A 13,987-nucleotide genomic window follows, 5' to 3' on the forward strand; every position below is an offset into this window, starting at 1 on the left:
AGAAACAGTTTAGGATTGCTAATTCTACCATCTTTTGCCTCTTAGCACGTAGCTTGGCTGCCACTGTTTTTTTCTAAACTAGTGTGAAACAAAATGACCACTTCCTTTCAAACATCCCATGCGAAACAGGAGCCGGAGGCCTGCACACTGACTGCGCAGATTTGCTCCTTAGTTTCCGCATCCGAAGTGGGAGGAGTAATAACTAGCCACCTGTTTTGGTCCACGGAGGTAACACATGTGGAAGTACTCCAGACTCCGTTAGTGCTGCGCCAGGCGTGGGATGTGACGGCAGCACGTACACTTCAGTTACCCATTTTGAACTAGGTGCCGTTCCTTGGCGCCTCCACGCTTGCCATTATTCTCAGAGGCCAAGTAGAATCCTTAAACTTGGGTGGAAGAGCCGTTTAAACCAGAAACATGGCAGCCATGGACCTGTTTGTCTTCACTGTCTCCTGGCCTTCAGTGGAGATGGTGGCAGTCCTTCACATTGTCCACTTTCCCTGGAGCTGAACTACTGGTTTTGTTTGTTTTTGTTTTTGCCCGAACAGGAGGAAATGCGTCGGATTGAAGAGGAGCAGAGCTTTGAGGAATTGAAGATTCTGCGTGAACTGGTTCACGAACGATTTCACAAACAAGAAGAGCTGGCAGAGGTAAGAAACTCTGTGTGAGAAGGTACGTTCAGACCTAGCACATGTAAAAAAGTGCTTTAGTTTGGATGCGCTTGTGCCTCAGTGGGGACAGAATCCCCGGTGCCAGGCCGCAGCGCATGTCTGTCCCTGGCGCTCATGTTTGCTCATTGTTGATTGACGCAGAGCCTGCGAGAGCCTCAGTTTGATTCTCCAGGAGACTCTTCTGGAGACTTAGAAGCTGGCGGAGGCAGCGGGATGCTGCAGTATCTGCAGTCCTGGTTCCCGGGCTGGGGCGGCTGGTACGGGCAGCAGACCCCCGGAGGGAAGCCCGTCGAGGGGCTGTCGGCAGAGCAGCACGAGCCGTGGGCTCCCGAGGAGATCCTGGGTAAGTGGCAGCTGGCCTTCGCTTTACCCCCTGGGCCGCACTGAAGGGAGGCGCTTGGTTCATAAGAATTCGTCTGGTATTGTGGAGTGGCCCGTGGTATTTTGCAAATAAAAAAAAAGTAGATGTTTGTAAAACAGTTTGTCTTGTGTTCATCGAGGCAGAGAGAAGATATTTTGAGAGACTTAATTTGCAACTGTTAGTAAATTTGAAGATTGGTACAGCTTCAGATAGATCCGAGTGACAGCGATTGGAAGGGACCTAAATTTGAGCAAGTTCATAAGTTTGAAACTCAGAAGCTTGGGCCCCAGTCCAGAACTACTCCGTAGACCTGCACCGTCCAGTGTAGTATCCACAGCCACAAATGGCTATTGAAATTTGAATCGATTATAATTAAATGATATAACAAAATTCACTTCCTCAGTTGTTCTAGCCACATTAGCCACATGAGCCAGCAGTGCCCTAAGCCACTTGTGGTTAGTGCCGGACAGTGCAGACAGAGGTTTCACTGATTGGGCGGCACTGCTTATACTCTGTCATGAATCCTCGCATCCTCCCACGTTGGTAATAAGTTGATAAGGGACTTTACAAAGCACTTGGGGTTGTCGTCTTAACATCAATGAATAAGACAGTCACCCACAACTTTGGAGTTCTTTTCTCAAAAAGGGAAAAATAGTTAATCTCATCGCGGCTCTGATCGGTGTGCTGGCTGTGCTTTCTACATTTTCCCACATGTTTCTCCCTCATGCCAGGCACTGAGGAGTTTTTCGACCCCACTGCAGACGCCTCGTGCATGGACACGTACACAAAGCGAGACCATGTCTTTGCCAAACTGAACTTGCACTTGCAGCGAGGCACTGTGACTCTGTCGCACCAGGGACAAGGAACGCCTCGCGCTGATGAACGTGCCTTTATGCAGCTCGAGTTTTCAGGTACTGCCCCCGAGAGCCGCTGATGGCGTCGGTCTCTTCAGGCGCCAGGGTCCACGCGAGTCTCATTGTTTGAGGTTGTTATGTTCTAGCAAGCTGCCGTGAACACTGAACCATTACCCCTGGGGGGAGTTGGGGTTAGCCGGCTGTAATATCCATCAGCCGATCAGTACATAACCTTGTTTTATGTGTGATTGCGCTTAAAAGACACCTTATTTAATACACACTGTTGATTTGTTGATCTTGAACTTGTGGCCAGAGGCACTGCAACTCATGCCTGAGCGAAGCTTCCCTAACACATTTCCCCTTTGTGTGAGGCACACCACAGCGTGTTTCTGCTGGGACATGCCATACAGCACTTGAGCACTGTGCTTGGGGACCATTTTGAATGGTGACATCACCAACAAAAAGCACAAAAATGCAAAAAACTTGGCACTAGACAGACCATGAAGAAGTCACTGTGTAGTATGAGAGCTGAAACATGAAGGCAGAGCATTCCTTTGTTCAGCGTTAGATGAGAACGTGCGTGTCAAGCGAGTCAGAATTTTTGCTGCTCTGTGCATGTTCTCGAAAGCATTTGATTTGGGGGCTACAAAAAAATTTTAGTAGGCAAATTCCCAGGTATGGAATCTGCCAATAATGAGGACTGACTATTTGACTTCTTTTTGCGACTTTGAATTAAAGGTGTATAAATAAATACCCAGATGTTGGCTTTCACATCTCACAAATATTTTTATTTCAGTTCCTAAAATAACCACTTATCTGAGATTTCTCAGTATAATTTAAAGCAAATGACCAAGCCAGTTTGTGTGATTGTGATCTTGAGAGCTGAGATACCATAAACTTAGTGTAAAGTGCTCTGTTTTTAAAACTCATTCTGCTGGGAAGTGTCTGCTTTCCTTATGTATCTATATAAGTAGATTTATAAATATAGATACATAGATAGGGATTTTTTGGTTTTAATTTCAAGGAAAAATTGTTCATGTTATCTAATAGTTCTCTATAAAAATATTATACCTAATGCTTTTAAGACACTTCAGACTGTCACGGCATAGTGTCAACTCTTACATTTATTTTTTGTAGATGTAAAACTTCTAGCAGAGTCTCTGCCTCGGAGACACTCCTCCTTGCTTCTCGTCCGGTTGGGTGGACTCTTTCTTCGAGACCTGGCCACAGAAGGAACCATGTTCCCACTTCTTGTCTTCCCTAACCCAGTACGTACAACGGTGGGGCGATGACTCCATGTAGGGTGTGCGGATGCCGGTCCGTTCAGGCAAGAGATAAGTAATATTAACGTGATTCACTTTGACATTTGATCATCTTGAGACAGATGGACTGATTAAAAACAAACTGGAGTCAGATAAGTTTTTGAATTTGTCAGCACACGTTGGTGGGATTTATGGCAGTGCCTTCTTCCTCTCCTGGGTTGTGGCCACCATGGAATAATGTGCTCTGATTCGGAAGAAAATGCCATAAGAACCAATGTTTGCGTTTCCTGTCTATCTGATAGTCATTTTCATGCATTCTGACCCTCTGTCCCTTGGTGGGACCTCTCATTTTTCCACAGTGCCAAAAGAGCCACCTCACATTTTCTCTGTCTGTGCTAATGTTTATATAGACTATTCTTTATTCATTAGACCTTTGATCTTATCAAATTGGCAAAGAGATGGTCAGAATAATTGAATATTTAGCCTCTTACTCTGCCCATAATTTTTTTGGTACCTGGATGGCGAGGAGGGTGGGAGTGCAAAGTGCCAGTTCGAAGAGCTGTGTGTGCTTAGCATTCGTTCAGCAGGCATCCGTTAAATGCGCTGAAGGCAGAGCGGCACACTGCCAGTACGAAGGGCAAGTCCTGGTTTTATAGGTTGGGAAAGAGGCACAAAGCAGAGGGGTCGGTCTGTAAGTCCTCCGTCACCTGATGTCAGATGAGTTTTGGTTTGGCTGTGCTCAGCGAGAGTGATGCCAGAGGGTACAACATGAGCATGCGTGCACAGTGACTTGTCCCCTCTCCCCCTAACATTTATGCATTTTGTGTGTTTAATAGCAAAAAGAAGTCGGCAGAGTCTCACAGTCTTTTGGTCTCCAAACACCTGCAGACAGAAGTGATCATTACCCTGGTAATTTGTCATATGTTCTTAAAACTAATTCTGAAAGATATCATGGTTGGGGGGACAGGTCAGTAGTCTTGGTCAGCAGGAAAGAGGGTGCGTGTCCTGTTTCGTGCCCAGCTGTTTGCTGTTTAGGCCCGCTTTTGACGTGGAGTAAGCCAGGTGCCCTCCACCAACCCGTCTGTCACTGGCAACTTCACGGGCATTTGGGTTCTTGGTTGCCGTAATGGGAGCAAATAGGACAACCAGTCTTGAGGATTCCTGTTGTGCTTAAGGGTCAGGCCTTATCCAGTTCTCTGTTTTACGAAACGTGCATAAATGTGAACCCCGGGGAAAGTAGTTTAGGAACTGTCTGTCCTCTGGAATCCCTCCCAGGTCTAGTAAGACTAAGGAGATTACTTCTGCTGTGTTCCATTTCCTGTCTCTGGTTCTTTTCCGTAGTAGCTGCGGACCCAGACGACCCTGTTTTTGAGATGCTGTACGAGAGGAACCCAGTGCACAGCCATTTCGAGAGGCGGCTGAATGTCAGCACGAGGCCCTTGAACATCATATATAACCCCCAGGCTATCAAAAAAGTGGCAGACTTTTTCTACAAGGGAAAGGTTCATACCTCAGGTTAACTTTTTTGTTTGTTTGCTCTTCTGTTGTTTTCGCAGACCCCCTTTCCTGTTTTCTAGTGCTCTGGACAAGGGCTATTATACACTCAGGCGATGGGGCAGTGGGTGGGTGGATGGTCCTTTGCTGCTGAATCAAATTAGAGGTTCTAGGAAAGTCACTTTTCTAAGAGAAATCGGTACCCTTAAATATTTTTTCTCTCTACCTCCACTTAGCAAATGTTTTTCATTACTTCCCGTTTCATTAGGGTGGTGGTTTCCGTGGCTACTTAGGATACTTTAGACCAGTGAATTTAGGAGGCATGTTCAAGGATTTCCTTCTAGGTGACAGACAAGGTCAGTGGTCTGGTTTACTTGCTTGACGCCGTGTTAAATACTGCAGGGTTCATCACTGCCCTCTCCCACATCATCGATTTTGTTCCTTTGTTCTCCAAAAGGATTTGAAGCAGTAGGTGCAGAAAAAGCACTTTATTGACAGATATTGATAAAACAATATTACTTTGCTAAATGTATCCTTCTCCTACCTCCTTGTAATACTGAAGCTGTTTTAGTTTTTGGTTTGTTTTTTGAGTCTTTTCATGAGAACAGTAGCCATAAATGTCTTGGCTTCATCGCTCCGTCACTGACAGACTATAGAGGAATTTCCTTCTAAATTCCATTTTCTCTTTCAATGTAATGTCATGCTTTTAAGAATTTTTGAAATATGGTAGTTTGGAATCTTTCAGACAATGGTTCCAGAGATTCTAGTAAATCTGGCACCCAGGCCGGGGCGAGGAGCTGCTGTGCAGACTGCCGTTTAGCTTCGGTGGAAGTTCTTGTTGAGAGCAGATGTGGTGGTGCTCTCCACTACCCAGCCTTGTGAAAGTCTTGACTCTCCCATCTGTTCCCAATCTTGCAGGTTTTGGTTATCAGTCTGAACTTGAGTTGAGAGTGGCTGAAGCTGCCCGAAGACAGTACAACAAACTGAAGATGCAGACCAAGGCAGAAATCCGACAGACTCTCGATCGTTTGCTGGTGGGCGACTTCATTGTAAGTGGGGGTAGATAAATGCCCTTGGGGGGGTCAGGGAAGGGGCAGGCATCCTCTTGTCAAGTTCTTTACCTGCTGTGGATAGACATGCTTGTATCACTTATGCTCATTAAATTGAAAATATGGAATCCTTATCAGCTAGCAAAAGTTACCTCATTCATGCCTTTTACAATCAGTGTTTAATGAAAGGAGAAAAGCGAATGACCTACTAGATCATGTTTCTCCCTCGTACCAAATTTGGTACAACTGTGACCTCTTACTGCTGCTCCTCTTTGTTCCATTTCCTAGACCCGATATTTTGTAAATATTTCACTTACGAATACCCTCTTTTCACTTACTGTTACCAGAAGAAAAGGCTAGATCAATTCCCTAGGTTCTGTTCCAGGGCGTGATGGTTGCTTTGCGATGCTAAGTGACCAGCTGATATAAGGACGCCATAGATAGTAAGAGCCAAGAGATGGCTTCTTACGGTGCCGGTGCCACGTGCCGCACCGTAGAGGTGCACTGCTGAGAGGCAGCGGCAGGTGGAGCAGTGGCAGTGTGGCTTCCTTTGGACAGTGCAGACAGAGCCGCTTGGAAGAGTAAGGGGTGGTACGAGTGATCTAAGTAAAATGTTTAGGGGTGCGTAGTATGGGAGGGACAGTTCATCATGTTTTTTGTTTTTGTGTGTGCATTTCAACACAAGCCGCAATTAGTATCCTCTTAGACAAAAGTTTCTTTTTAATGACAATTAGCTTTTACTACATACATGTAATCGAGGCCAATTTTAGTAGCAGGGAAGAACAGGTAAGAAATTAATGAATTGTTATCTTTTTAATATTTCAAATATCAAAGCTCATGCTTCTCACTAAGATATTTTGGCATGAAAGTTCATCGTTACTAGCACCCATGAATGAAAATATAAGTTTAGATTTCTATGTTTATTTGAGTTCCATTGTTTCTGCAGTACTTTAAAGTATTAATTTCTGTAAACTTAGAAACAAGATCTTTCTTACACTAAGGATCATCACAAAGAACAGACAAACCTGCAGACCAGTAATTTGCTACCCTCCCCCTGCAACTTCAGACATTTGCTGGTGGTAGTGTCTTAAATCCTCAAGCATTTGGGTGCTTTTGTTTTGAACTTTCTGATCTAATATCATAGACCATTAAGTCATGCTGTAACACAAGGTGTGGCGTTCAGAAAGGTCTGAGCCCCCACTTAAAAAGCTGTTCAGTTTCAGCAATGTAGTTAAAGTTGTTTAATTAGTTTATTTTATTTCTATAGGAGGAGAGTAAACGGTGGAGTGTGCGACTAGATATTTCTGCCCCTCAAGTGATATTTCCTGATGATTTCAAATTCAAGAATCCTGTGTTAGTTGTCGTGGATCTAGGAAGAATGCTGCTGACGAATACCCAAGGTATAGTGTGAATGCAAAGTGCTGGAACTACCTTGGTAGGTTGATCTGTCCAGGTAAAGCTTAAAAGAGGGTTTATATAACATTTTTAAAACTGAAGTTTGTACATTCCTTTTTAAATAATAGCTTTATCGAGATATGTTTTAAAATGCACAGTGTAGTTGTTCTTGGTATATTGTTGAAATTGGGTAACTGTCACTATTATAGAATTCTGGAACATTTTCATCATCCCAAGAAGAAACTGTAAACCCGTTAGCGGTCACTGTCTATTACCCCCTGTCCTTGCCCCTGCCAACCGCTAGTCTTCCTACCTCGATAGATTTACCAATTCTAAATATTTCGTAAGAATAGATTCACACAGTGTGGCCTTTTATGTCTGACTTTCTTCACTTAGCGTAATGTTTTCAGGGTTATCCATGTTGTATCATATATCAGAACTTCCTTCCTATTTAAGACCGAATAATATTCCTTTGTACAAAGATACCACACTTTACTCATCCATTGATCAGGTGATGGACATTCTATTATTTCCACTTCACGGCTATCAGACTTATGCTACTGTGAACATTCACGTATGGGCTTTTGTGTAGACATATGTTTTCAGTTTCTTCGGTGCGCTTCAGTGCGGAACTGCTGGGTCATCTGGTGCCTTTACATGTCATGTTTTGTGGAGCTGCCAGATCGTTTGCCAATATAGCTACTCCATTTTACTATGTGTGAGGGTCTAGTTTCTCTGCATTCTCGCTGACACCTGTATGTCTTTTGGATTATAGCCATTTTTATGGATGTGAAGTAGTGTTTCATTGTGGTTTTTATTTGTCTTATGTGACATTTTATATTTTAATAAACATTATTTCCTCAGTATTTAATTTCAGGAATAGAGGTTTAATTTAGGGATGTTAGAAACATGTATAAAAAGAGACTCCTGGAAGATAATTTCCTTACTGCCATTAGAGCCAGAAAACCATCAGTGTTTTACCTTGAGATGGCAGGGAAGAAAGAGAGGATTCGTGTGGAGTTAGAGAGAGTGAGGAAGTTTATCAGATAATTCCAATCGTACCTTACTTCGCCGAGAAGACGCAGAAGAGCAGAGAGTAAGGATTCGAGCGGGAATGGGAAAGTTTGGTGCTAAAGGGAATCTTAAAAGGTCGTGAGCTCTGGAGAAGAGGGTCACACAACCGCAGAAAGCACCTGCCTGAATTTATAAAACATACACATGGGACAGAGGTGGAGATGGCGGAGCCCAGCGGTGTGTTTGGTAGTTGTCTCAGGCCCGCTTGGCTGCGAACAGGACAGGGCTGCCATGACATAGTGGGCGCTTAGTGCTCACCTGGCGCTGTTGTAGGCACTGGGGATGTTGCGTGGAGTGAGGCAGGTGAGACCCGTGTTGTTTTGGAACATTCTGGTGGGGGGAGCAGAATGAATACATAGACAAATACAGGAAAAATAATTATGGACAGCGGTATAAGAAGGGTTGGCCATAGCAGCTCGTGGCAGTAACCTCAGGTGGTCGGGGAGCAGGTGCGGGCAGCACGTCGTTGGTCTTTGTGCCTGACGTGTTCCTGTGTCAGCAGGTCCTCATCTTTTCTCACATTCATATACTTTCTTTTTGTGTTTTGATTTCAAAATTAATAATTAAAGTGACAGTGAATAAGTGGTAAATACAGAATATCATGCTTACGAATTTTCATCTTTTTATTTTTTGAGGTTGGGATTGGTTGATTCTCTACCTTTCTTAATTGTCACGTTAAAGGAAAGAGGAAGGCAAGAGCAGACACAGACCTTGAATCTTCCCTTTTTTACCTGCAGATGACTCCAAGAGGAAAGGTGGGGATGGGTCAGCATCTGAAGAGACTCAGTTTAGTGATGATGAGTATAAGACCCCTCTTGCCACGCCTCCTAACACCCCACCCCCGGAGACAAGCAGCAGTAATGGGGAGAAAACGCCCCCATTTTCTGGAGTTGAATTCAGCGAAGAGCAGCTTCAGGCGCATTTACTGAGCACGAAGATGTATGAGAGGTACTCCCTGTCGTTCATGGACCTCCAGATCATGGTGGGACGAGTGAAGGACAATTGGAAGCACGTCCAGGATATTGATGTGGGGCCAACCCACGTGGTCGAGAAATTCGATGTTCACCTGCAGTTAGAACGCCGATTGATTTATACTTCGGATCCCAAGTACCCCGGAGCCGTGCTGTCGGGGAACCTACCGGACCTGAAAATCCACATCAATGAAGATAAAATATCTGCTCTGAAGAACTGCTTTGCTCTCCTCACCACCCCAGAAATGAAGGCTTCTGATACTCAGATCAAAGAGAAGATTTTCCCCCAGGGGGGCCAGCGGGGAAGTTTGCAGGACTCGGTAATGAATCTGACCCAGAGCGTGGTGCTGCTGGAGCAGCACACCAGGGAGGTCTTGGTGGAGTCGCAGCTCCTTCTGGCTGAGTTCAAGGTGAACTGCATGCAGCTTGGTGTCGAGAGCACCGGGCGCTATATTTCTGTGCTCAAGGTTTTCGGCACCAACGCCCACTTCGTGAAGAGGCCTTACGATGCCGAGGTCTCCCTGACTGTTCATGGTTTGCTCCTGGTGGACACCATGCAGACGTATGGTGCCGATTTTGACCTCTTGATGGCTTCACATAAGAACTTGAGCTTTGACATCCCAACAGGAAGCCTCCGGGACAGCAGGGCCCAGTCTCCTGTGTCCGGGTCCGACGTGGTCCCCCTCACTAACACTGCCACACGCAATGACCGGTCCGCCACGAGCGTGTCCCTCGACAGTATTCTCACCAAAGAACAAGAGTCCCTCATTAAGTTGGAGTATCAGTTTGTGAGCTCAGAGTGCCCATCGATGAATCTGGATAGCACCCTCCAGGTGATTTCACTGCAGGTGAATAATTTGGATATTATCCTGAATCCAGAGACAATTGTGGAGCTGATTGGTTTTCTTCAAAAATCCTTTCCCAAGGAAAAAGACGATTTGAGTCCTCAACCTTTAATGACTGATTTTGAAAGGAGCTTTAGGGAACAAGGAGCTTATCAGTCTGCGGATGAACAAAACACTGAGGTTGCCGTGGAAATCCACCGACTGAACCTACTGCTCCTTCGGACGGTGGGAATGGCAAACGGAGAGAAATATGGCAGAAAAATTGCAACGGCGAGTATAGGTGGCACCAAAGTCAACGTGTCCATGGGGAGCACGTTCGACGTGAATGGTTCTCTTGGCTGCCTGCAGCTCATGGATTTGACACAAGACAACGTTAAGAACCAGTATGTCGTCAGCATTGGGCATTCCTTAGGCTATGAAAATATCATCAGTGAAATCGGCTACTTCGAATCCGTCTTCGTCAGAATGGAAGATGCGGCCCTCAGTGAAGCTTTGAGTTTCACGTTTGTTGAGAAATCTAAGCAGGAATGTGTCCTCAACCTCAAGATGGCTTCCCTGCATTACAACCACTCTGCTAAGTTTTTGAAGGAGTTGACCTTGTCCATGGATGAGCTGGAAGAAAACTTTCGAAGTATGCTGAAAAGCGCAGCCACCAAAGTCACCACAGTACTAGCTACTAAGACAGCCGAGTACAGTGAGATGGTGTCACTGTTTGAAACGCCGAGGAAGACACGGGAATCCTTCACCTTGGAAGACAGTGATGTGTACGGCTTCGGCCTACCTGCCGCTCGTTCCGACACTGTAAAGCTGATCTTGAACATAAACATTGAGTCGCCGGTGGTTTCCATTCCTCGGAAGCCTGGGAGTCCTGAATTGTTGGTGGGACACTTGGGACAGATATTCATCCAGAATTTTGTGGCGGGAGACGATGAATCCAGAAGTGACCGTCTGCAGGTGGAAATCAAAGACATTAAATTATATTCCTTGAACTGCACCCAGCTGGCAGGCAGAGAGGGTCCCGGGTTCGACGGGAGCCGGGCGTCTCGCCCTCCGTCAGGGTCTGCCAGTGCCAACAGCCAGGAGGAAGCGCACTTCACCCGACATGATTTCTTTGAGTCTCTGCATAGAGGTCAAGGTGAGGAGTGCGAGTCGTGTCTTGTTTTAAGATTTGCAACCCAGCTCCTGTGTACTTTGCTTAAAAGAGCAAGACACGTTTTCTTTCAGAATCATCCCCAGTAATAGTTAAGAAATCATAATAGAATTTTAATGCAGTGTTTCATATTAGATTGTTACGTGTTCAACTTTTTTCATTGAATGCTGTATTTGGCAATCTTTTTTTTTTTTTTTTTAAGTGGCCACCTTTGAAATTGACTGAGTGCTCACCTATAAATGAGGTGACCCTATAAGGATGTTTCAGTGAGTGGATTCTGTTAGAGTACTATTTAATTCGGTAAGATGCAGCTGATTTTTTTATTCCCGAACTGTAGATCTTTCCCAGTTAAATCTTACAGGCCAGACAGCTGGAGGGATCGATGTAAAGAGACTGTGAAATTTAGTTCGTGGGTGTCGGTGCCCTCCTCGTAGTCCTCCATCTTTCATAATGGGTTGGGGCAGGGTTCTAGGAATAATATGCCCGTTATTTGTGCTCTCGATCTGACATGCCGAAACCAAATGGTTCGATCCGTTAGTCTTGGCATCCTCAGAAATCAGGTAAGCCCTGGAGCATGGCTTTATTTATTGGTTAAGAAATTAATGACCCTGAGGACTTCTGTGCTTCTCAGATGTTAATTCACAGATTCATTTACATACTTGGGATAAATCTGTCCACTTAGAACCTTACCTTGTCCTTGATTCTGATTTAGGCCCATTGAGAGGAATCAATCTGTATCTGAAAGCCGGGTAAAGACTGGCAATTTGGTTTGGAAAATGCCAGTTTGGGACACTAAGAGAAACAACGTAGACCCTGGCCTGAATTAATGTTCACCACACCATATTTTGAAGCCACCAAATGGAGCATGGCATGAAAATATTGTTTCTTTTTATGCATAAATTTATCTTGTGCCTCTGCTTGCTGTGAGTTTTTGTCTTGTGCTAGTCATCAAAGTTCGTACGCAGTTCCTGGTCTACGAGTAACTCATGGGCTCTAGTTTATGTGTCCTCCACTTAACCAGCAATAATACTAGTGTTTTCAGTCTGTCATTTCCTCTCTCTTACGCCAGCCTTTCACATCCTGAACAACACCACCATTCAGTTTAAACTGGAGAAGATCCCTATAGAGAGGGAATCGGAATTGACTTTCTCCCTTAGTCCAGATGACCTGGGAACTTCTAGCATCATGAAGATCGAAGGGAAATTTGTCAATCCAGTTCAGGTAAAACATCTTATTAATTTACATGTCAGAACAGTTGAAGTCATATTTATTCTGTAGTTATATAATTTAAATACATGTATATTTTGTTGCATATTTATATATAAGTTGTTGGAAGGACAATATATAAATTCAAAGAGATACCATTAATGAACGTTACTGTTGATAACTTGTTCCAGTAAACGTGGAGTCTTCTTTCATGTCTTTTTGTCGCCGAGGACTTGGTCTCATTAGCCTTCCTCACATGGAGGAGAGGCGAGTTACGTGGAGAAGGAGGGCAGACCCTTAATTCCGGTGCCATTCAGAAACAAGAAAAGTTATTGCCTGAAAAGTCAGTATCTCTTTCCCAAGAGGATGTAATTCTTGTCACACTTTGGCATACTTGGCCCAGCCTATAAAACAGTCTGATTATCTGAGCCATTGACAGATCCTTTCAAGGGAGAATTAGTCTTGTCCTCTGAAATGAAACTGGCCAAGATAGGGGTTTCTGCGTGTGTGTGTACGTACGTGTGTACGTGTACATCTACTGTCCTTTTTCCTTTTCCTTTCACAGGGACAAGAACAAAGAGCATAATATTATAAAACAGCAAAGACAGGCAGGATCTTAGGACAGTGGACCCTTGGGCAGTGATTGGTCACTGGTCTGTGTGTCTGGCGGCTGCTCTGGGGTACCCCAGGGGTGCTGTTCACAGAACACGTGTACCTTTTGTCATCTTGGTTCCTGGGTATGGGTGCCTGGGTGAGAGAACTTTCCCCAAAGCTTTCCCATGAATTTTTCACCTTAAATCTAGCACATAATGTGAATTCTCTTGGCATATATTGACTTATTCTTATCATTACCATGGACTTACTGTTGTTTTTGATGAAAATCTTTAAAAAATTATTTAAAATAATTAAAAAATAATTCTTTAAATGATTAATAATTGATATTTAGTAATTTAACCAAGTAATTTAAATAATTTAAAATATTTTCTTACGAAAAAATTTAAACATAAGCAAAAGTAGAATAGTTTAATGAACCTTATGTACCCATCCTTCGGATTACTTTCCCCATCACTCAGATTTTAAGGCAAATCCCAGGCTTCATGCCTTTTTACCTCTATGTATTGGGTATGTATCGTTGTAAGCTATGTAAGCTGTTTTACGTAACTACACCGGTATTATTAAATTAACGAGGATTCCTTGGTGTCATCTAAATTTTAATTTGTTTTGTGATTTCAGAGACATTTTTGATTCAAAAATGTCTTTTCACTTTTGGTTTGTTTGAAGCAGAATCCAAACAAAGCCTGTACATTGTATTTCTCTGATACATCTTGTGGGTCTCTATTAATTTAGTTTCCCTCTTATTTTTGTCCCCCATGTAGTTATTTCATTTAGAAACCCAGGTCAGTTGCCTTGTAGAATGTTCCAAGTCCTGGATCAGGTTGTTTGTTCATAGTGTCATTTAACTTGTTCTGGTACATTTCCTATAAACTATAACTTAACTTGGCAGGTTTAACTGAATTCAGGTTCTTTTTTGGGGGGGGCGGGAGGCAGGCATGTCAGAGGTAGCGCTGTGTACTTCATATTGCATTATATCAGGAGGCGTATAATATCTGTTTGTGATGCCTAAGTTGATGATTGTATTAAGGTGACAGGAACCT

The 13,987-nt window shown here is 43.9% G+C and overlaps 1 protein-coding gene across 12 annotated transcripts in view; it reads left to right on the forward strand.

Annotated features, from left to right (window-relative positions):
• Nucleotides 1-13,987, forward strand: part of VPS13D (vacuolar protein sorting 13 homolog D) — a 216,958-nt gene that overhangs the window by 20,356 nt on the left and 182,615 nt on the right. For 9 of the 12 annotated variants that reach the window (XM_016149446.2, XM_016149452.2, XM_016149453.2 and 6 more), the window contains 10 exons: nt 549-650; nt 813-1,014; nt 1,764-1,943; nt 3,024-3,154; nt 3,985-4,057; nt 4,490-4,663; nt 5,561-5,691; nt 6,959-7,091; nt 8,898-11,111; nt 12,196-12,347. In XM_016149446.2, the coding sequence (XP_016004932.2) occupies nt 549-650; nt 813-1,014; nt 1,764-1,943; nt 3,024-3,154; nt 3,985-4,057; nt 4,490-4,663; nt 5,561-5,691; nt 6,959-7,091; nt 8,898-11,111; nt 12,196-12,347 (3,492 nt within the window). Of the gene's footprint in view, nt 1-548; nt 651-812; nt 1,015-1,763; nt 1,944-3,023; nt 3,155-3,984; nt 4,058-4,489; nt 4,664-5,560; nt 5,692-6,958; nt 7,092-8,897; nt 11,112-12,195; nt 12,348-13,987 lie in introns of those variants that run through there. The other 3 variants (XM_016149454.2, XM_016149451.2, XM_016149456.2) reach the window with 2 other exon arrangements.

The sequence above is a fragment of the Rousettus aegyptiacus genome, unplaced genomic scaffold, assembly GCF_014176215.1.
Source record: "Rousettus aegyptiacus isolate mRouAeg1 unplaced genomic scaffold, mRouAeg1.p scaffold_m13_p_1, whole genome shotgun sequence".
NCBI classification, from domain to species: domain Eukaryota; kingdom Metazoa; phylum Chordata; class Mammalia; order Chiroptera; family Pteropodidae; genus Rousettus; species Rousettus aegyptiacus.